Genomic DNA, 19,917 nt, shown 5'->3' with positions numbered 1-19,917 from the left:
GCTGGGGCTGGCGGGGGATGTCGCGGTGGCTTGGAGGAGCAGCGGCAGCAACACCAGCAGGAGGGGGCGGTGGCCGCTGGGGCCAGGCCGCCGCATGGTGTCCGGCGCTAGTCCCCCTCCAGGCCCGCGGTCTGTCCAGCAGGTCCAGCTCGGCGCCGCCCCGCCCCCGCCCCCGCCCCCGCTCGAGGCAGACTCACTTTCTCCAGGGCTCGAGCCGCGGGCTGAGAACTTCCCACCAATCAGAGCCCGGCGCCGCCGGGAGGTGCTCTCCGCGCGGCCAATAGGGAGGCAACAGGGGCGGGGCTAGGGGGACAGGTGCCTGGCCGCGGGGCATTGGCGTAGAGTTCTCCACTCCGTGCAGAAATTAAGAGTCGGGGTACCGAGTGCCCTCTCGTGAAGCAAAGGCCCCAAGAATGGGGCAGCTGGAAGGGATGCAGAGGCTGTGCGCAGGGTCCCCCAGACAAGGATCCCCCGCGAAGTTCTCACCCCTCCTCACAGTTGCGAGAGAATTCGATCAGAATTTGCTTCCTTGCTGGTGTAGATGCTGGAAGCCCCCACGGGTGCCCACCTCCCTGAGAGACTCAGGATCCTGGGAACGGGGCGCTAACCCTGCGTCGATCCCAGTGATTCTCAAGGCCCTATGCCTCAGGGGTTGCAGGCTCACCACATTCACAAAGCTTGCTCCTCCGAAGGCTGTAGCCCTCGTTCCTCAGAGGGCCCAGGCCTGCCCTTGACGCACAGATTCTGTTCTAGGGGGCTCTTGGCTCCGCCCCCTTCCTCCGAAATTCCCCTTCCACCGGTAGTCCTTAGGCTCATGGTGACCCCATGTGTGTCACTGTAGAACTATGCTCCATAGAGTTTCAATGGCTGTGTTTTTTGGGAAATAGATTGCCAGGCATTTCTTCCGAGGTGCCTCTGCATGGACTCGAACCTCCAACCTCATACCAGACCCTTTTCCCTGCTCATATCTCCTAAGAGCACCCCTCCCATCTCCAGAATTTCAGACCCTGCTTTGGGGAGTTTCAGTCCCCTCTCTTCCTGAGGACCTCAGCCCTCAGGAGCACCCAGCCACAGGGCATCTTAGGCCTCAGCCCGTGCCCTCTTTAGTGAGTTCCAGGCTCCAAGCCCTGCTCACACCCTCCCAACTCAAAGGGCTCAGCTCCTTCCCTTCGTTATAAATTCAAGGCACCACCAGTATCTCTTCAGAATTACAACCCTACATTTCTTCTCCCAAAGGCACCGCCCCCAGAGCTTAAGACTCCGCCCCCATCGCCCGTTTTTCCCGAGTTTCAGGCTACACCCAGTTCTTACAGATAACTGGGCTCGACCCTAACCGAGGATCCCAAACACCACCCCTTTCATGTTTGCCCCGCCTCTGAGGGTTCCAGGCCCCCCACCTCCACAGCAGTGGGATCTTTATAGTTTCCTTCTACAGCAGACCTCGCCCCGCCTCCCGTGGATACCAGGCTCCGCCCACAAAGGGTACTAGGCCACCGCCCTGACCAGCCCGTCTGAAGCTCAGTTAAGAACAACTGACCCTGCTTCGTCCCCACCCTCCCCCACTCCTTCTTCCCATGGAGGGTGTGCAGGACGACAGGGGTGGAGTGGGGACCCCCTTCAATCCTCCAGGCAGTGAGACACACAGGCTGACTCACACAGTCACACACCGTTACTGCCACCTGCAATAAGTCACACCTCCATCCCACACTGACACCCTGGAGTCTGAGCCCATCCACCATCCAGGGACCTACAGCCCCCCCCCCCCCCGAGGAGTGTCCACACACTCACGTCCATTCACGGCCATTCGTAGGCTATCCTAGCACGATGATGGAGAGAAGCGAGTCACCGTATGCCCGCTCGCCTACTCATTGTGCTCCACGTCCCTGTCTTTGTGTGGCTGCCAAGGTCCCTGCTAATGAGGCCCTTCGGAGCAGCGCGTCCATGCCTTCCTTTCCCCTTCCCCCGTTCCTACTCTGTGGTGGGAGCATCTGCTGGGGGGCTGCAGGAATTTCTTTCTTCTGCCAGGGATCCAGGGCATCTTCAATGCTCGTTGCTAGGCAACAGTCTCTGGCTCACCACTGCAGCTTCCGGGGATGGCTTTGTCTTCCCCTCCTCCCAGAATCTGAAGTCTCCAGCCTCCAATCCTTTCCCATCAGTGCCATGATCTCCCCGGCCATGGGCCATGATTGTCACCTCTTGGATCTGGATCTGATCTCAACCCTCAGAAGCTCTCAGAGTTCCAGACTCCTGACATTCCAGAACCTTCCCCCCACTGTGTATTCACCCCACTGTTTTATCCTTTAGTGTTCTGGACTTCCCTGACCTCTCTCACACAATTCTAGAATCGCCAGCATCTCAGAAACATGAGTGTCCTGGATTCTCTGGCATAAACGGAATGACCTAAAGAGTAGTCTAGAGCTGTGGGCATTACAAAAAAAAAAAAAAGCGTTCCCATATTCTAGATGACTCCCTAATAGCTAGAATTCCTGACATTCAAATAGTCCGGTGTTCTCAATGCCCTGACATGCAAAAAGAACTCCAGAGTTTGAGATTCACCAGCGCTCCAGAAGGCTGTTTTTAGAATCACCAACCTTTTGGATTCCCTGCCAGTGTTCTAGGTTCTCTAGCAATCCAGAACTCCCTGCAATTATGGAATTTCTTGCAATGCAGACGAACCTTCTAGAACTCTAGGAGGGCTAATATTCCAAAAATACCCCGTATTTTCGATTTCCCAGAAATCCAGGTCCCTTCCTTTGTGTCCTGTAACTTTCAGCATTCCAGAATCCCTAGCAGGCAAACTATTCCCACCAGTGGAGATTCACACCCCGGTTCTGGAGCCACCGACTCTCAGAATCGTTTTGTCGGCAACCTCTAGAGTTCTGGATTCTCTGATACGCAGGGGAGACCCCCTAATATTGTTAACCCACTAGTACTCCAGACTATCCCTCTGTTTTACATGCCTAACATTCCAGACCTCTCTTTGAACTGTTCCCAAAGTGTTGGCATTCCAGAAAATCCATGCATTTTTCAAGGTTATCATATTCTAAAATCTTTTGTTTCTGGTCTGACCCACCTTCTCTCCACTTCATTGGCTCAAGGAAAAGATGCAGAAACTCCCCAAAGGAGGGGTCATAGTAACAGATACTATTTGGGGAAAAAGTCTCATGGATGTCTGGGCTGGGTGAGCTGAACCTGTACCACACATCCTCTCTGGTGTGGAAAAAGAACAAAGGACTGGGCAGTCAGAGGTTCTGGGCAAAGTGCTTGCAGTGGTGGCAAGGTTGGGGGTGCAAGTGTTGGGGAGAAGTGCAATCACGTAGTTGACATTTGTGTTTCTGCCTACCTATAGTCCTGGTGGCACGGTCATTAAGAGCTTGGCTGCTAACCAAAAGGTTAGCAGTTCAAATACACTAGCCACTCCTTGGAAACCCTATGGGGCAGTTCTACTTTGCCCTACAGAGTCGCTGTAAGTTGGAATGAACTCAACGGCAACGGAATAGCCATTCACACCTTGAGGTAATAGCACCTTGATTCTCCTTTCAGGAACTCCTCCTTCACTCTTCCTGTTGGAGCTGACCTCACCTCCTGGCTTGTGAGGTCCAGGCTGGGCCAATGAAAGCCATTTATCAGACTGGCCATAATGATTTATTCAGGGATGGCCATGTGACTAAAATCAAGGCAATGAGAATCAGTCCTGGGATTTTTGCTGCTGCTGAAGAGAAAAAAAGTTACTAACATGCTGCTGGGAGTCATCATGGCACAGAGAGGGGAAAACCTGAGACTGACACATCCCAGAGGAAAGCAAAGCTGAGAAATGGGAAGACAGATTCTGGAAGTCCTGGATCCAGCCATGCCTGAAGCTGATGCAGAGTGCAAGCCAATACATTCCCTTTCTTTACTTAAACCAGGAGAGACAAAGGTTCATGATTCTACAGCCAGGGACTTGGTTGGGCCCCATATCTTCCCCCACCTTTTCTCTGAAGGTTCCCAAACCCTGTAAAAATGCAAGCAAGGTGTTGGCAATGAGGACTTTTACTGGGGGGAGGGTGACTTTGGCTTCCAGAAAAGGGGGAAGGCAAGGGCTTAGTAACAGCAACCACTCCAAGGACGCCCTGGCCCTGAACCCAGGGTTCTGACAGGAAACGGGGAGGCACCTGAGTCCACTGGGACCAGGGTATCTAAAGGCACTATGGTAGTTGTGTTCAGAAGGAAGTTTCATTGAGCTTCATCTTGGGTGGTGTAAGGGGAGCCCCGAGACCTGTGGAGGGCCGGGGGGCTGGTGTTGGTGGCCGTCGGTGCTCTGGCCCACTTTGTACCAGTTCCTGGCAGCGTTCCACGAAGCTGCCTGCCCCACGGCGCCGGACCTCAGCCTGCGGGGGGCTTGGGCTCCCACGGCGCCCTGATAGGGAGCAGTTGCTGGAGGCTGAGTGGAGACTGAGGGGGTGACGAGGGTCAGTGCAGGTGATCATAATGGAGCTGGGCCACCCCATCCGCCAAGGCCACCGTGTGATCCCCTCTCCCGCCATGGGAAGTGGAGTACCAGCCACCTGGTGAGAGAGGCGCGGGGTGAGGGGCTGGGGAGAGAGCCCCTGGAGGAGCCCAAGGGGGCTAGCTCACACTGCTCCAGCTGTTCCATCAGCTCTTCCTCTGTCAGGCCACCTGCTGGGGGCAAGGAGTTGGGGTCACAGAGTAATGGACAGGGTCAGAGTGCAAGAATCAGGGGTCTGGGTAGGAGAAAGGATTCAGAGACAAGGGACAAGGGTCAGAGGGGTTTAAAGCAAGGCACTAGAGTTAAAAGACAAAGGGGGTTGGGGGAGCTGAGTAAAGGGGTCAAAGGGCAAGGAGGGCAAGAGCTGGGGAAGAGGGGTCATGAGAGGGTAGGGCTCGGGACTGGCAGGGAGTACCAGGAGCCTGGCCGAGGCCGTCCATGGCGGTGGTCAGGTCCCACATGGCCAGGCTGCCATTGGCTTGGCCGGTGAGCAGGTAGCGCCGTGGCCGGGAGCCAAGCCGACGGGAGGCCTCACACTCCAGTACTGTGAAGGCGGTGGTGGGGGAGCCATCCACAGAGCGCACGGAGCACACCCTGAGGGCGGGAGCAGTGACAACGGACCACCCGGGGCCTGAGCCACTCCCTCTTCCAGTCCTCACACCCTGCCTGGGCCCCACTGCCCCATAGGGCTTCAGTTCCTGCCCCTCCACTGATGACCGCCAGCCCCTTCATCCCTTCCCAAATGACTTCTCAACTCCAGCCCTCAGGCCCTGCAGCCTCCAACTCCACGCATCCACTGGATCTTCTGCCCGCAGTCTGCTTACCATCACAGGGGAGACCCCACAAGAGTCTCACCTGGATGCTCCCCTCCCCTCCTATCACCCCAAGGCTGGTCCTCTGGGAGGACTGAGCACCTCTTCCATCCCCGCCCCTGCCTGCCCCAGTCCCATCCTCTCTCACCTATCAGGTACCTGTCCCAGCCTCCTCCCTGGGCTGCTGGCCTCCTAGCCTCCCACCCATCCCTCTCAGCGCAGCCATGTCTCAGCTCTCCCACATGACTCACAAGGCCCAGCCAATCCAGCAGCCTCATCCTGTAACTCCAGCTCTGGGTGCTGGTCCTACACCTGTAGGCACCTGGCTAGTGACACTATTTGACCCTTCCCAGGCTTTGCACATGCTGCTCCCTCTGCCCAGTACACTGTTTCCCCCTCCCTTCTTTCACTGGCTCATTCCTACTCATCCTTCAGGACTCTGCTCACAGTCCTTTCTTCAAGGAAACCCTCCCTGACCCCCTTCCCAAGCTGGGGCAAGCAGCTCTTCTGGGTTCTTAAAGCTTTCTGTACCTGCCCCCCACCCCCCGGTCTCAGCCTGATCCCTCCACCTGTGCCTCCTCCATCACTGCCCAGACCCCTCCGTTTGTGTGTCCTCTATCCCAGCCTCAACCCCTCTGCCTGTACTTCCTCCATCTCAGCCCCAACCCCTCCGCCTGCACCTCCCCATCCCAGCCCTGACCCCCTGCCTGCACCTCCCCCGCCCCAGCCCCAACCCCTCTGTCTCCCTCTGCCCATGTCTCCCCCATCCCAGCTCTGACTCCCCTGCCTGTGCCTCCCCGTCACAGCCCTGACCACACTGGACTATCTCTGTTTGAGGTCCAGTGCGGGGGGCTGGGGTCTCTCCAGCTCCACTCCCACTTGTCTATATCACACCTTTGATACCTCCAGCCCCCAAACTACAGGCCTGTCCTCCCTCCCAGCCTCTGCCCTTCAGTGCTCCTTGGCTGGGGCCCCCTTTAGGCCTCAGTGACCAGACCCAGCTGGAGTCTGGCCTTCTCCTCTGGTTCCACGCCTCGTCTGATGGGATAGTCCTCACCGCTGCCCAGTGGATGAGAGACGCACGAAGAGCTGGCTGGCGCTGGGCACCACCTTCTGAATGAACACTTGCTGCTCGTCCCGCTCGCCGTAGGGGCCTGGACCAGCAAGGGTGGGGGTCAGGGCCAGCTGGGGTCTCTTGAGCCTCCAGACTCCAAGGCTCTGCTCCCTTCCCCACTGATGAGCCCCCTCCCAGGCTATGCCCCAACCCCAGGCTGTTGCAGTTGGCCAGGGACAGAGAGGGTTGGGGTCAGTAATAGCCAATGGAGTTCAGGAACATCAGGGATCAGGGTGCATCAATGCAGTGGGGGTCATGGGTCAGGAGGCATTCAAATGGGGATGGGGCCTAGGCAGGGCTCAATGGGGGTCAACCAGGTCAGCTAGGTAGGTCAGTAGAGGCTGACAGGGCTCAGGTGGGGATCAAGGGAGGTCAAGGGTAAGGGAGGGGTCAGGCAGGGCCAGTGGGGTCGGGGGCCAGTGGACACCAATGTCGTTGCCCGCGCTGCAGCCGCCATGTCCGTCTGCCGACTCCAGCGCCAGGATTTTGAAGGAAGCGAGCGGGGTGGAGCCCGGCTGGGTGGAAATCATGCCACGGAAGCGCGTCACAGACCATGTCCGCACGTGGTTGTTGTCTGCACAGACTGAGGAGGACAGGGCAGCAGAAGGTCAGGCCTGGCTGCGACTCAACTTCCTCAGCCACAGGGGACCCCCTTTCAATGGCAGAATTCTGCCCCTTCTGCATTCCTCCCTTTCTAAGAATTCTCTTGTCCCCAGAAATCCAAATGGTCAAAAAGCCTGTTGGCTCTACCTGCAGAATAGTTACTGTGTCTGATCTCACCTTATCCCTTCCACCGCTCCCACCCTGATCCCGTCCACTCTCATCTCCCTTCTGGACCATTGAAGCAGTCTCCTCTCTGGTCTCCCTGCTCACTTCCCCCTTCCCCAGCCTGTTGCCCACACGCAGCCAGCAGGAGCCTGAGTTAGGTCACACTCCTCCTCTGCTCAGATCACTCCCGTGAGTTGATCTCCGTCATAGTAAGAGCCAGTGTCTTCTCCATAGCTCGCGAGGCCCCACCTGACCTGTCCCTGTCCCCTCCCTGACCTCATCTCTTCCACTTGTCTCTGCACAGCTGCAGGGCCTCCCTGCTCTTCCTCAAACACACCAAATAGCCTCCCCTCAGAACTTTTGCAGTGGCTATTCCCTCTGCCTGGTACACTTTTCCCTGTCAATCGTTTACTGCTCATCCCCTCATTTCTGCTCAAAGGTCCCTTCTCAGGCCTTCCCTGAATTACCAAGCCTCCACAATACTCTGTAGCCACCCACGCAGCTTTATTTTTATTCCTAGCACTTCTTATCACCTGATATTGACTTATAGGTCCATGCAGCCCTGGTGGCACAGTAGTTAAAAGCTCAGCTGGTAACCAAAATGTCGACAGTTCGAATCCACCAGCTGCTCCTTGCAGTTCTACTCTGTCCTATAGGGTCACTATGAGTCGGAATCGACTCCACGGCAACATATTTAGTTTTTTTTATACATCTATTTGGAGCCCTGGTAGCACAGTGGTTAAGAGCTTGACTGCTAACCGAAAGGTCAGCGGTTCAAATCTACCAGCCGCTCTGTGGGAGAAAGATGTGGCAGTCTGCTTCCATAAAGATTTACATCTTTGGATGCCCCATGGGTAGTTCTACTCTGTCCTATAGGGTCACTATAAGTCAGAATTGGCTCGATGGCAATGAGTCTGGTTTTTTTACATATTTATTTGGAGCCCTGGTGGTACAGTGGTTAAGCACTTGGCTGCTAACTGAAAGGTTGGCGGTTCAAACCCACCAGCTGCTTTACAGGAGAAAGGTGTGACAATCTGCTTCTGTATAGATTTACAGCTTTGGAAACCCTAGGGGGCAGTTCTACGCTGCCCTACAGGGTCACTGAGTCAAAACCGGCTCAGTAGCAACAGGTCTATTTTTTTTTATATGTTTATTTAATGTTTGTTGTTCCCACTAGAATGTTGGCTGCATAACGGCAGGGACTTTGCCTGTCCTGTTTATAATGAGGAGTGCCTGGCACACAGTAGGCACTCAACACATATTTGTGGAGTTGGTTAATTCTACACCCTCCAGCTCACCCTGCCCAGTCTGGTCTCCCTCCACGTATTCTCTTGTTTCCACAATTCCCTCCCAGTTCAAACTTCTTTCCCCTGTAGAGGTCTCGACCCCACAACGTCCCTCCCCAGTGGAAATCCTGGCTTCTCAAGCCTGTCTGAGCTGCCTCTCCTCCAGATGCCAGGCCCGGGGACCCACCTGAGATGAGGTGCTTCTCCGACAGCATGATCTTGGTGACGGGGCTGCGGTGCACGGTGAAGGTCTGGAAGAGCTGGGGCCCCGAGCCCACCGTCTCAGGATGCTGCACAATGACCCGCACACCCCCTGAGCTCGTGCCGTAGGCGATCTCGATCCAGTTCCCACTGTCGCCTGGGGAGTGGGGCAGGGAAAGAAGAGGTGGTCAGGCAAGGGCCAAGAATGGAGAGAGAGCCAGGGTCATAGAGAGACAGAAACCAAGGCAGAGAGAGAGAGAGAGACAGAGAGAGCAACAAAGAACAGAGATCGAGTCAGAAAGCAAGGAGAGAGGAAACAACGGAGGCCAGCCGGGGAAACAAAAGGACAGATCAAAGAGAGAGAGAGACAGAACCAGAGACATAAAGCCAGAGAGAGAGAGACAGTGGTAATAAGAGAGGGAAGAGAGACAGAGAAATAGAGGGACACAGGGAACAAAGAAACCAAGTCACAGGGAAGGATACAGAAACAGAGACACAGGGAGAGACAGAATGAGAAAGACAGAAAAGCATAGAAAAAGACGTATAAACAGACACAGAAAGCAAAACAAGGAAATGTAACAGAGTGTGTCTGAGGGACTCACAGCCCCTTGCCAACTTTCCACAGGGGAAAAATAATTTTGCAACGGTCAGAAACTTAACGGAACATGCTCAGGAATGTGGGTAGGTAACATCTGGCTGGACCATTTTGTGCAGCGGTCACAAGTAATGGATTAGGACTGTGCATAGCAACATGGGTGGCTATTAAATCTGGGGCACAGTCTTTGGTACCCAGTGCGGCTGTAACAAATACCACAAGCGGATGGCTTTAACAAACAGAAATTCCTTCTCTCACAGTCCAGGAGGCTAGAAGTCCAAATTCAGGGTGCCAGCTCCAGGGGAAGGCTCTCTCTCTCTGTCGGCTCAGGGGGAAGGTCCTTGTCATCAGTCTTTCCCTGGTCTAGGAGCTTCTCAGTGCAGGGACCCCAGGTCCAAAGGATCTGCTTTGCTCCTGATACTACATTCTTGGTGGTATAAGGGCCCCTGTTTATCTGCTCGATTCTCTCTTTTATATCTCAAAAGAGATTGACTCAAGATACAACCTAATCCTGTAGATTGAGTCCTGCCTCATTAACATAACTTCCTCTAATCCTGCCTCATTAATATCACACCAAAGAAAACCAAACCTGTTGCTGTCGAGTCAATTCCTACTCATAGTGACCCTATAGGACAGAGTAGAACTGCCCCATATAGTTTCCAAGGAGTGCCTTGTGGATTTGAACTGCCGACCTTTTGGTGAGCAGCTTAAACACTTAACCACTATGCCACCAAGGTTTTCTATTAATATCATAGAGGCAGGATTTACAACACATAGGATAATCACATCAGATAACAAAATGGTGGACAACCACACAATACTGGCAATCATAATCTAGCCAAGTTGGCACACGTTTTTGGGGGACATAATTCAATCCATAACAGGCAAAGTAGGAAAAGAGTAAGAGGACAACTGAGATACACAGCCCAATACCATTTGCATAAATTAAAAAAAAAAAAGTCCACAAAAACAATACCTATTTTGGAAGGGCTCATACCAATGAGAAGATGAATGTTAAACATGACAGAATGGTGGCATGTGGTGGGGAGGGAGATGAAGAGAAAAAGGACTAAATCAATGAAACAAGACAGGGGCCTTATGTGGAAGGAAGGTGATACTATGCTTTGAAATTAGATGTATAATTAACTTATTCCTGCTAGAAGACTTGGATATCCATATGGGAAAAATTAGCCTGATCCCTACCTCACACCATACCTAAAAGTTAACTTGGGTGATGGAAATTCTGGAATTAGACAGTGGCAATGATTGCACAGCCTTGTGAATAAATTAAAACTCACTGAATTGTATATTTTAAAATGGTGAATTGTATGGCCTGTGAACTATAACTCAATAAAAACAAACAGCAAACAAAAACAATTAACCTATTCCTCTGTATTTGAGGTCAAGAAAAAAAAAAACTGACCCAAGCTAGAGACGTTGGCATCATGCACTGTAAAACATGCATCCTCTTTGCTTTATGAAAATGCAAACATCATGCTCTGTTATGGATTGAATTCTGTCCCCCCTAAAATATGTGCTGGAGTCCTAACCCCTATACCTGTGGATATAATCCTATTATATTGCTTTGAGGATATAAAAAGAACAGATTACCCTCAAGACTGTGGCCACCAGACATCCTACTGACTTATAACTGAAACCACTCCAGAAGCCCACTTTTCAGCCAAAGATTAGACAGGCCTACAAAACACACAAACACACGGGAGGAACACGCTTCTTAGTTCAATCAAATATAGGAGACCAAATGGGCAACTCCTGCCCAAAAGCAAGACGAGAAGGCAGGAAGGGACAGGAAAACTGGACGAATGGGCATAGGGAACCTGGGGTGGAAAGGGGGAGAGTGCTGTCACATTGCAGGGATTGCAACCAATGTCACAAAACAATTCATGTATAAATTTTTGAATGAGAAATTAATTTGCACTGTAAACTTTCACCTAAAGCACAATAAAATTGAAAAAAGGAAAAAGAATAGATTAGACATAGAGACAAGCAAGCACAGACAGGGGATTGGGGGATAGACACCACATGGAGATCACCAAAGAACTCAAGAACACCAGGGTTACAGAAGCTGAGACAAGAATTTTCCCCTAGAATGGACAGAGAAATTTCCCCTAGAACTGGTGCCCTGAATTCAGACTTCTAGCCTCCTAAACTAAATTTCTGTTCTTCAAAACCACCCACATGTGAAAATTTCTGTTATAGCAGCACTAAGAAACTAAGACATGCCCTAATCACCGAGATGGGAAAGAAACACAAAGATTAATGACTGGTGGCCAATTCTGCCCTGGTGGAGAGGCCCTCCTGCATGGTCGAGAACCTAGAACAGTGCTCACATACAAGTGCTGCTCATAAATGTTTGTTGAGTGACTACATGAGAGTTGAATCTGTCTCCTCTCCCAGTAAATCCCACTAGGTCATGCTACACAAGTGGTGGAGAGACAGCCATGGGCTGGGGCCGGCTGGGGATGGTAGTAGGGGGAAGCCATGGGTTACAGCTTACTGGTCTTGGGTGTGAGGTAGACGCTGAGAGCAGTGACCCCGTCTTCCGCTGGGTCCCGGTAGAGCTCACTGACAAGGAGATCATTGTCCTTCATGCGAAGGGGGAACTTCTGCACATCTGGGGTGGGCAGGGAGGGTGGAGTGGGTTTGCTTGAGGTGCCCCAGCCTGTGCCCCCGCTCATTTCCTGCGGTGCCTCTCAGGCGCCTGGGTGCCGGGCGCTGCTCACCCACATAGTAGATGGAGCCATTGTTGCAGCCGAGGAGGAGGAAGGAGCCGGCTGCGTCATAACTGGTGATGGGCTGCACCTCCTGGACCTGGGGGCAGGGCAGGCCATGGCCGTGGGCCCCTTCATGCCTTTGCTTCCACTGAGACCACTCCTGGAACACCTGTTCCTCTCGTCTACAGAACCCACCGGGCTTGGAGGCTGCTTTTCCCCAGCCTCGCCCACTCTGGGCCTCCCTCTTTCTGTCTCTGTCTTGTTCTGGTTCTCCCTGGGGCTCCTTTTTGTGTACCTGTCTCTTGGCCCTCCTCAACTGCGTATTTCTGACCTCTACCTCTCTCTCTATGTCCCTGCGTCTGTCACGGTCACTCAGTCCTGGTTTCTCTGTCTCCACCCTTCTCTCTCTCTCTCGTTGCCTCCTCCTGGTTTTGTTTGTATTGTCTGTTTCTCTCCCTCTGTTTCCTTCTCTCTCTTTCTTGGCCTCTGTCTCTTTCTATCTCTCTCCCAAACACTCACACTTTAGCAGAAACAAGCAACACCGTACATGTACATGTTTGCACGTCTCTCTCTGCGTCTCTGCCTCCTGTGCCATCTCCCCGTCACCCACTTCCCACCCAGTGTCTGCGGATTCTCTCTCCTCCTTTCCAAACCCATTTATTATTCCAAACTCATTCCAGCTTGGATAGCTCCTTCCCCCAGGAAGTCTTCCCAGAAGCTCCTTAGCCCTTTATTCATATACCCCCAGGCTGTGGCCCATTGCTGGTATCTCTGGCGCTCCCCAGTAGGGCAAGGGCAGAAAGGAACCCCTCCGTGGATCTGTACAGTCTGGCCACCCGCGGAGCAGGAAGCCAGGCTGGCTGGAGCTCTCACCTGCCAGTGCTTGGTGACGGCATTCCACACCCCAATACGCCCCGTGTGGCTTGTGGCAATAAGCTGGTTCCCAACAAAGAACAAGGCCTCCACAGGCACCCCCAGATGGAAGACTCCTACAGTGGCAAAGAGGGCTCAGCCAGGCCCCCACTCCATGGCGGAGGGGAAGGGTGGCAGGAAGGTTTGTCAGGAAAAACATCAAGGGCCAGAAGATTCAGCTGGGCCCTGGAAGCCTCACGGGACAGAGATTCCAGCAGGAATTAGGGGGTTACACCAGGTCAGATTTCTGATGGGGCATGGGACTGTGATAGAGGGTGGCGCTCTAACACGGTCGAGATTTCCAATAAGGCACAAATGCTGGTAGAGCAGAGGATTCTCACGAGGGCTGAGATTTCTAGGGGACAGATTAGTCTCACAAGTCAGAGACTCCTAATAGGAACACAGATTCCAACAGTTCTGGGATTATACTGGTGCGAAGAATTCTAAAAGAGAGAGAGATCTAACGGGGCAGGACACTCTTCTGATGGTGCAGAGAATTCCGATGGATTAGAGAACTGTAGGTGGGTGGATTTTTCTAATAGGCCACAGAATTCTAAAGGGTTGGAGACTTGTACTCAGGCACAGAGCTCTAATGGGACAGAGAATTCTGATGGGTTTGAGAATTTTATGGGATGGATCATTTTAACAAGCTACAGAATTCTAACAGGGTAGACAGTTCTACCCACCACCCATCTGTCAGTCTATTATACTGTGGGGGCTTGTGTGTTGCTATGATGCTGGAAGCTATGCCACCAGTATTTCAAATACCAGCAGGGTCACCCGTGGTAGACACGTTCAGCAGAGTTTCCAGGCTAATAAAGACTAGGAAGAAAGGCCTGGTGATCTACGTCCAAAAATCGGCCAATAAAAACCTTATGGACCACGACAGAATACTGTCTGATACAGTGCTGGACAATGAGTCCCCTAGGTCAGAAGGTGCTATGCAATAGCTGCAACAATGGACGCCAGCAACCCAACGATCATGAAGACACCATGGGACTGGGCAACGTATTGTTCTGTTATACATAAGGCTGCCACGAGTCAGAGCCAACGAGAAAGAAACTAACAACAAGACAGTTCTACAGTCCACAGAATCCTGATGGGGCAGATAATTCTAATAGGCCACAGAACTCTGATGGGTACATAATTCTATGGGGCCACAGGTTGGGGTGGAATTCTGAAGGGCACAGCGTTTTCCCCAGGGAAGGTGGAGAAGCCGAGGTACTGTACCTATCTCGGAGCCACTGCCTTCTGCCTGCAGTGCCCACAGTAGGATCTCGTTGCCTGTGGCCGCTGCCACCATCTTGTCATGCTCACCCAAAGCCCCACCAAGCACTCGGGCTGTGAGCGCCAGCCTCTCAATAGGCCAGTCCAGGCGGGGGCTGGAAAACACCAGCTGCCACCCAGAGGCTTCCTTCAGCCTGTAGGATTGGGAGGACAACATTAGCCCTCACCCCAAGTCCTCCCTACCAACAGGGCTCAAAGCCTTGGGCCACCCTGTTCCCCAGGCACCTGTAGCAGACAAGAAACTGGGTATAGGCCACAGCAATCCAGTTGTGGTGCCCACATACCAGGCGTACCATCCCCGGCTCCTCTGGTAGCCCTGGCCGGGAAGAGGAAGGGTCAGGGCCGGGTCACAGGGCTTCCAGTAGTCACCCCACCTCCCAGGAGACAGAAACATACCCCAAGGAGGAGGGGCTTTCTCCTCCAGCATGTGGCCCAGGAGCACTGCGTTGCCCAAGTTGGGGGGCATAGTGTTGCTCCGTCGAACAGGGGCTGGGCGTCCCCCGGTCTGCTGGGGCCCCACCAGGCTGTGCCGGCTCCTCCGCTTCACTGGGAACACTGCGGTACCAGGGTGGGGGGGTGGAGGCACCAGAGTATCAATGACCACAGTAGTGACTGCCGTGGCAAACACTTAAAATATGCCATTGACTCCCCGCCCACGCAGCAGGGCGCGCAGCCCCCTGGCGAGGAGATTTTAGGTGGTGCAGGGATGTGGCATTCAACAGTATTAAATCACACGGCGAGTTACTCCTTCTTTAGTGCCTCGGGTCCAGCCACAGACGAAGACTTAGTTTGGTGCCATTACGAAGCCTCTCTAACACTTGCTAATAGCCAAAAAAAAAAAACCACCCCAAACCTGTTGCTGGTGAGTCGATTCCGACCCATACCAACCCTATAAGACAGTGTAGAACTGCCGCATAGGGTTTCCAAGGCTGTAAATCTTTTATAGAAGCAGACTGCCACCTCTTTCTCCTGAGGAACAGCTGATGGGTTCCAGCCGCTGACCTTTCCGTTAGCAGCCAGGGCTAACCAGGGCTCCTTAACGCTCCCTAATGTTTCCTTTTGAATAAATGGAGAGCAGGTAAGCCCTTGGTAGGCAAAAGCATCTAGCCAGAATTCAATGACATGTTTGGGTTAGAAAAAAAGGAAGAAAGACCTGGCCATCTACTTCTGAAAATTAGCCAGTGAAAACCCTATGGATCACAGCAGAAAACTGTCCAGTTACCAACAATCATGAAGATGGGGCAGGGTCAGGCAACTTTTCACTCTGTTGAGTTGAAGCTGGCTTGAGGGCAACTAAGATGGCACTAACAACAACTACCGTATCTTTGAGTTTATTTTTCATGTTTACTTCCTATTTGTGGTATAAAAGCACTGGTACAAAGTTTGTATTTAAACGAATATTTTTTGAAAGCCAAGTAAACCTAACTTAATAACAATAGCACAGGTTTTCACATTGGGGGTACCGCATTAAGGCAGTCGGTAATGACTGAGGTTAGAGAAGTAAAGCTATAATTACAATTTCCCTACTCTGTTCCTTCCACCAACAAGCAAAGCCTAGTATGAGCCCTGGTTGCAGTGGTGAAAGCGCTCAACTGCTAACTGAAACGTTGGCAGCTGGAAACCACCAGCGGCTCCGGAAGAAAGATGTGCTTGTCTGCTTCCGCGGAGATTTACAGCCTTGGAAACCCTATGGGGTCGCTATGAGCCGGGATATGAGCGGACTACAGTTCCCAACAACCCCTGGGGCATATTTTCCATGGCCAGCGGGCTAGCTGCTCTAGGGTCTCAAGAAGGTAGTAGTCACAAACACTCCTTTAATATTTCTCCCCTCCATGCAAAGGATCCTAGCTCTTCCTAAGGCTCCCCACAAGGAAAACAAACCTGGACTACAACTCCCATCAGGCCCTGGGGCACACGTCTGCGCTTCAAAAAAAAAAGACTCGATGGCCCAATGCCTCATGGGAAATGCAGTTTCCTACTTCTCCCAGGATCAGCCCAAGCATCTGATGCAGAACTACAACTCCCATTATGTCCCAGGGCTAACGGCACAGGCATCCAAGAAGCGGGCCCGAGGGAAATGTAGTCTTTAATTCACGACCCCATCCATTTGAAAGGAGTGCCCACCTGGTGGGGGTAGGTAACCGTTGAAGAGGACATTTCCACAAGAAGATCGATCCAGCTCTTCCCGCAACTGCAGGCGACGAACTGAGAGAGAACAACTCTAAGGCTGGGACTTGGGGGGGTACTGAAACAGACTCCTTTCCCCTTCCCAGCTCTTTCCCCACAGAATACCATCGCTACTTTCAGACCCAAGACCAAAGCCAGTGTTCTCAGCTCTAACTCAACCCTCTTTCACGAGGGAGGGGGAAGAGGGGCAGGGAGGAATCAAGGAGATTCACTTGAAAGCTGGTGTTCTATGCAAATGAGAATGCTAATTTGGGACCGCCACTTACCCAGAGGAGTGAGCCCATAGAACTGGGCTTCATGGAGGAGGCTGGAACCGTGGACACCCCTGGGTAGTAGAATTAACTAGGAGTCAGGGTCTGAGGGACGAGGGAAGCGGACAGGGGGCAGAGAATTCTGAGAAGGAAGTTTCAAATCTGCACGGAGAATCCCCAGGGGCACCAATTCTGACGGGATCAAGATTCTGAGTAAAGACATGCGGGTTGGATGTGTGTGTGTGTGTGTGTGTGTGTGTGTGTGTGTGTGGACTCTGGGGGCATATAATTTTCATATGAGCAATTTAATATGATTCTGAATGAGAATTCTAATACAGTGAAGCTTAAGTGAACATTCTGAGGGGGAGAAGAGACTTCTCAGGGAGTGAAGAAGGTGGGGGACCCCCTCCCTTTGCCCTCCATGCTAACCTGGGGTCTAGCTCTTTGGTGCGCAGAAAGTTGAGGATGGGGGCGAAGACGGTGGGGTCCCTGTCAATGAAGATCTGTGGGAGAGGGGGGCAGAGGATGGACAGGGCAAAGAGCCGGGCCGAGTGGGGAGTCCTGCCCCTCCTCCTACCGGCCCCCCAATTCCTCCCCTAGTCTTACTCACCGCTCCTGTTTCATCTTTTAGCGTGGAGATGCGTCCGCTTAGAAGACTGAAGTGAGGGTACCCAGAGCAAGTGTCACGGGCGAGAGAGTTTAGGTCTTTCCATCCCTTCCCTTCTCGCCCCTCTCCCCCTCCCACCCCAAATTCTCTCTCCCAATCACCTGGAGAAGAAGGAATCTGGGATCCAGGTGAGAGTCTGACGGGAAGTACTGAATCTGGGCAGAGAGGGTGAGTGGACGCATAAGCTGATAGGGGTAATTGGAGGGATGCGACCCCCCTCCCCCAGGATCAGGCGAGTTTCTTCCCCTCCCCCGGTGCTTTTCCAGGCTCTCGCGCCTCCAGAAGGGGGCGGGGCAATCCTTGACGGACAGGGATTCCCCCCAGGAGAGGCGGGCACTCCCACTCCACTCCCCTACCCCAAGGGCTCCTCTACACTCACCTCTTGCCCCCCACGTTCAGGTGAATCACCTCCCCGGGAGGCCCCCGACCCGGGACCCCCTCAGCTGCAGTCGCCGCTGCTGCCATGGCCCCTAAGCGAGCCGGCCAGCCTGTGCCCGCTTCCGCGTGTGCACCCAGACCCCGCCCCCACCGCATGCTCATTGGGTCGGTGGGCCCTGGAGCCGCCGGCGATTGGATAGTGCCCTCGCTCGTCACAGCTAATATGCCCGCCTCCTTAAAGGGCCTTTCTCTACTGGCTCGGACGGGGCGGACCCGGCGGCTACTCTAGGGAAGCTTAGCTGCTGCGGGTTAACAAAACACTTCCCCATCCCTTCCAGGGTCTCCTATTTAGGTATGGCATCTAGGTGCCTCGTCCGGGACCCTGTGCTTGGACCCCGAATTCAGTCCACACCACAGGAGCCATTTAGATATTCTCCGCACCCGCGGTCCCGCCTACAGCCTTCCCCCAATCCTGGCGCGGCCGATAAAAAGAGAACCAACCATCACAGACCGTCAAAGCCAAAAGATTTATTATAGGTACTTACAGTGTGCGCCCGTCACACCGCCCCACACCCTCAGGCCCCAGTGGCTTCTCCTGGCTGCCCACAACCCGTTCACCCAACCCCCAGGGAGGTGCTCCAGCCAGAAGCATGCAGGGGGAGGGCTCCCCCTCGCCCCACCCCTCATAAAAGGGCATTTACAGATGGAGGGGAGAGGAGAGAGGAAGACAGTTTTGAGCTTTGACGCTCCCTCCCATTTAAAGCCTTCGCGGATGCGGGGCAGGGGAGGAGGAGGTTGACGTTTTGCAAAAATAAACTAAGTCAGTAATTAACCGCATGGCTCTGAGGCGGCGGAGTGTGGGGGGCTAGGGCCTCCCACATTCCTCCCTCCCAGACAAAGTTCAAGGCAGCTTTGGAAGTGAGGTAAAGGCGGGGAGGAGGCGTCCCCTCCCCACCCCCTAGCACCCTGGACGGTCCAGGGGACCTCACCAGCGCCCCCGTTCCCAACCCTCTGGTGGAGAGGGGGGCAGGAATTATTGCCCCCACCGCCCCAGCTTCTTGGTGCAGAATCTGGGGGTCGGGACAGGGGACTTGGCTCAACTAGCCCCCACCCCGCCCCCCCTAAGCTCAGTTATTGCATAAAAATAATGGAGCCCCAGCACCTGGGGTGGAGGTGACCAGCGGGAAGGGGCCGAGATATGGCTATTGGGCAGCTCTCCCTCCGCCACTTTTTGGGGGTGCAGGAGAAGCCCCCTCCTTTCCAGTGCCCATCATGCCAAGTCCGCAGTGTTGGAACTAGGGGCTCCAGCCCCTGCAGAAGAGAAAGTGTCTTTGTGCCCACGTAGTGGAGAGGAGGGGCAGGAGACTTGTCAAGTCCTGGGCTGGGGGAATCACTTCCGGCGCCCACTGGCCCTGCGCTCCCCTGCCTCCCGCTTGGGGTTGCCCTCGTCTGTGGACGACGTGGTGGGTAGCGTCTGGCCCCAACGGGCTATCTCTGCGTGTTCGGCCACCGAGGCAGCCACCGCCTCCAGCCAGCCGTTCATCTCCTCCTAGGGGGAGAAATGGAAAAGAGTCCGTATTGCCCTCTCTGAACCTCAGTTTCCTCATCTATTAAATGGGATACTACTACTACTACTAACGCAAACAATTATATAGCACTTCCTATGTGCCAGACTCTGTTCTAAGCACTTGTATGGATTAATCCCACACAACAGGTACTCTAGTAACTCCCACTATAGAGATCAACAACAAACAACAATGACAATAACAGCAGCAGACACTGGGAGAGAACACTGACAAGTACCAGGCCCTGTGCTGAATGTTCTGTTTATTTCTCACAAACACCCTCCTGTAAGGAACTATTTTTATCTCCATTTTACAGATAAGTAAAAGAAGGCACAGAGAGGCCTGCTTCATCTCCTCTTGTGAGGACTGAATGAGATAAGGAGCATAGTTATTATCCTCCAACATCCTCACGCCACCCCCATGCCGCCTCCTCCTCCTCCTCCCTGGTCTCTCCCCTTGCCCCAGGCCCTGGGGTCCACTCTGATTCCTGTCTCTCTTACTTCTTCCTCTCCTCCCCACAGGCCTGCCCTGTCCCAGCAACATCCTCTCCCACTTGAGTCCCTGCCCTGGTGGCCTCCTGGGCTTCCAACCCCTATTCTTGCCCCCTCCAATCTACCCTGCATGTGGCAGCCAGAAGGGTCTTTCTTATGTACCACTATAACCTTCCTTG

At 53.6% G+C, this 19,917-nt stretch overlaps 2 protein-coding genes across 3 annotated transcripts in view; both read right to left on the bottom strand.

Annotated features, from left to right (window-relative positions):
* Positions 1-4,014: 4,014 nt before the first annotated feature.
* On the bottom strand, positions 4,015-17,817 carry SHKBP1 (SH3KBP1 binding protein 1). Of its 2 annotated transcripts, none has more exons than XM_064293668.1 (18): positions 17,684-17,817; positions 17,406-17,459; positions 17,248-17,293; positions 17,067-17,140; positions 16,653-16,711; positions 16,324-16,404; positions 14,596-14,754; positions 14,425-14,515; positions 14,143-14,333; positions 12,874-12,989; positions 12,010-12,097; positions 11,784-11,900; positions 8,657-8,827; positions 6,843-6,998; positions 6,359-6,455; positions 4,905-5,083; positions 4,548-4,662; positions 4,015-4,434 (listed from the first exon to the last, which is right to left on the bottom strand). In XM_064293668.1, exons 1-18 carry the CDS (start codon positions 17,767-17,769, stop codon positions 4,203-4,205), a joined length of 2,112 nt encoding a protein of 703 aa, XP_064149738.1. In that variant the 5' UTR covers positions 17,770-17,817; the 3' UTR covers positions 4,015-4,202. The 2 variants fall into 2 exon arrangements, with proteins under 2 accessions (XP_064149738.1, XP_064149739.1); XM_064293669.1 differs by having other exon boundaries at positions 4,548-4,659.
* Positions 17,818-17,848: 31 nt separating this feature from the next.
* Positions 17,849-19,917, bottom strand: part of SPTBN4 (spectrin beta, non-erythrocytic 4) — a 112,399-nt gene continuing 110,330 nt past the window's right edge. Inside the window, exon 35 of the mRNA XM_064293667.1 lies at positions 17,849-19,231. Coding sequence (XP_064149737.1) covers positions 19,073-19,231 — 159 coding nt within the window. The 3' untranslated portion in view covers positions 17,849-19,072. The remainder of the gene's footprint in view (positions 19,232-19,917) is intronic.

This window comes from Loxodonta africana, chromosome 11 (assembly GCF_030014295.1).
Source record: "Loxodonta africana isolate mLoxAfr1 chromosome 11, mLoxAfr1.hap2, whole genome shotgun sequence".
Classification (NCBI taxonomy): Eukaryota; Metazoa; Chordata; class Mammalia; order Proboscidea; family Elephantidae; genus Loxodonta; species Loxodonta africana.
This window is presented reverse-complemented; position numbering and strand designations above follow the sequence as displayed.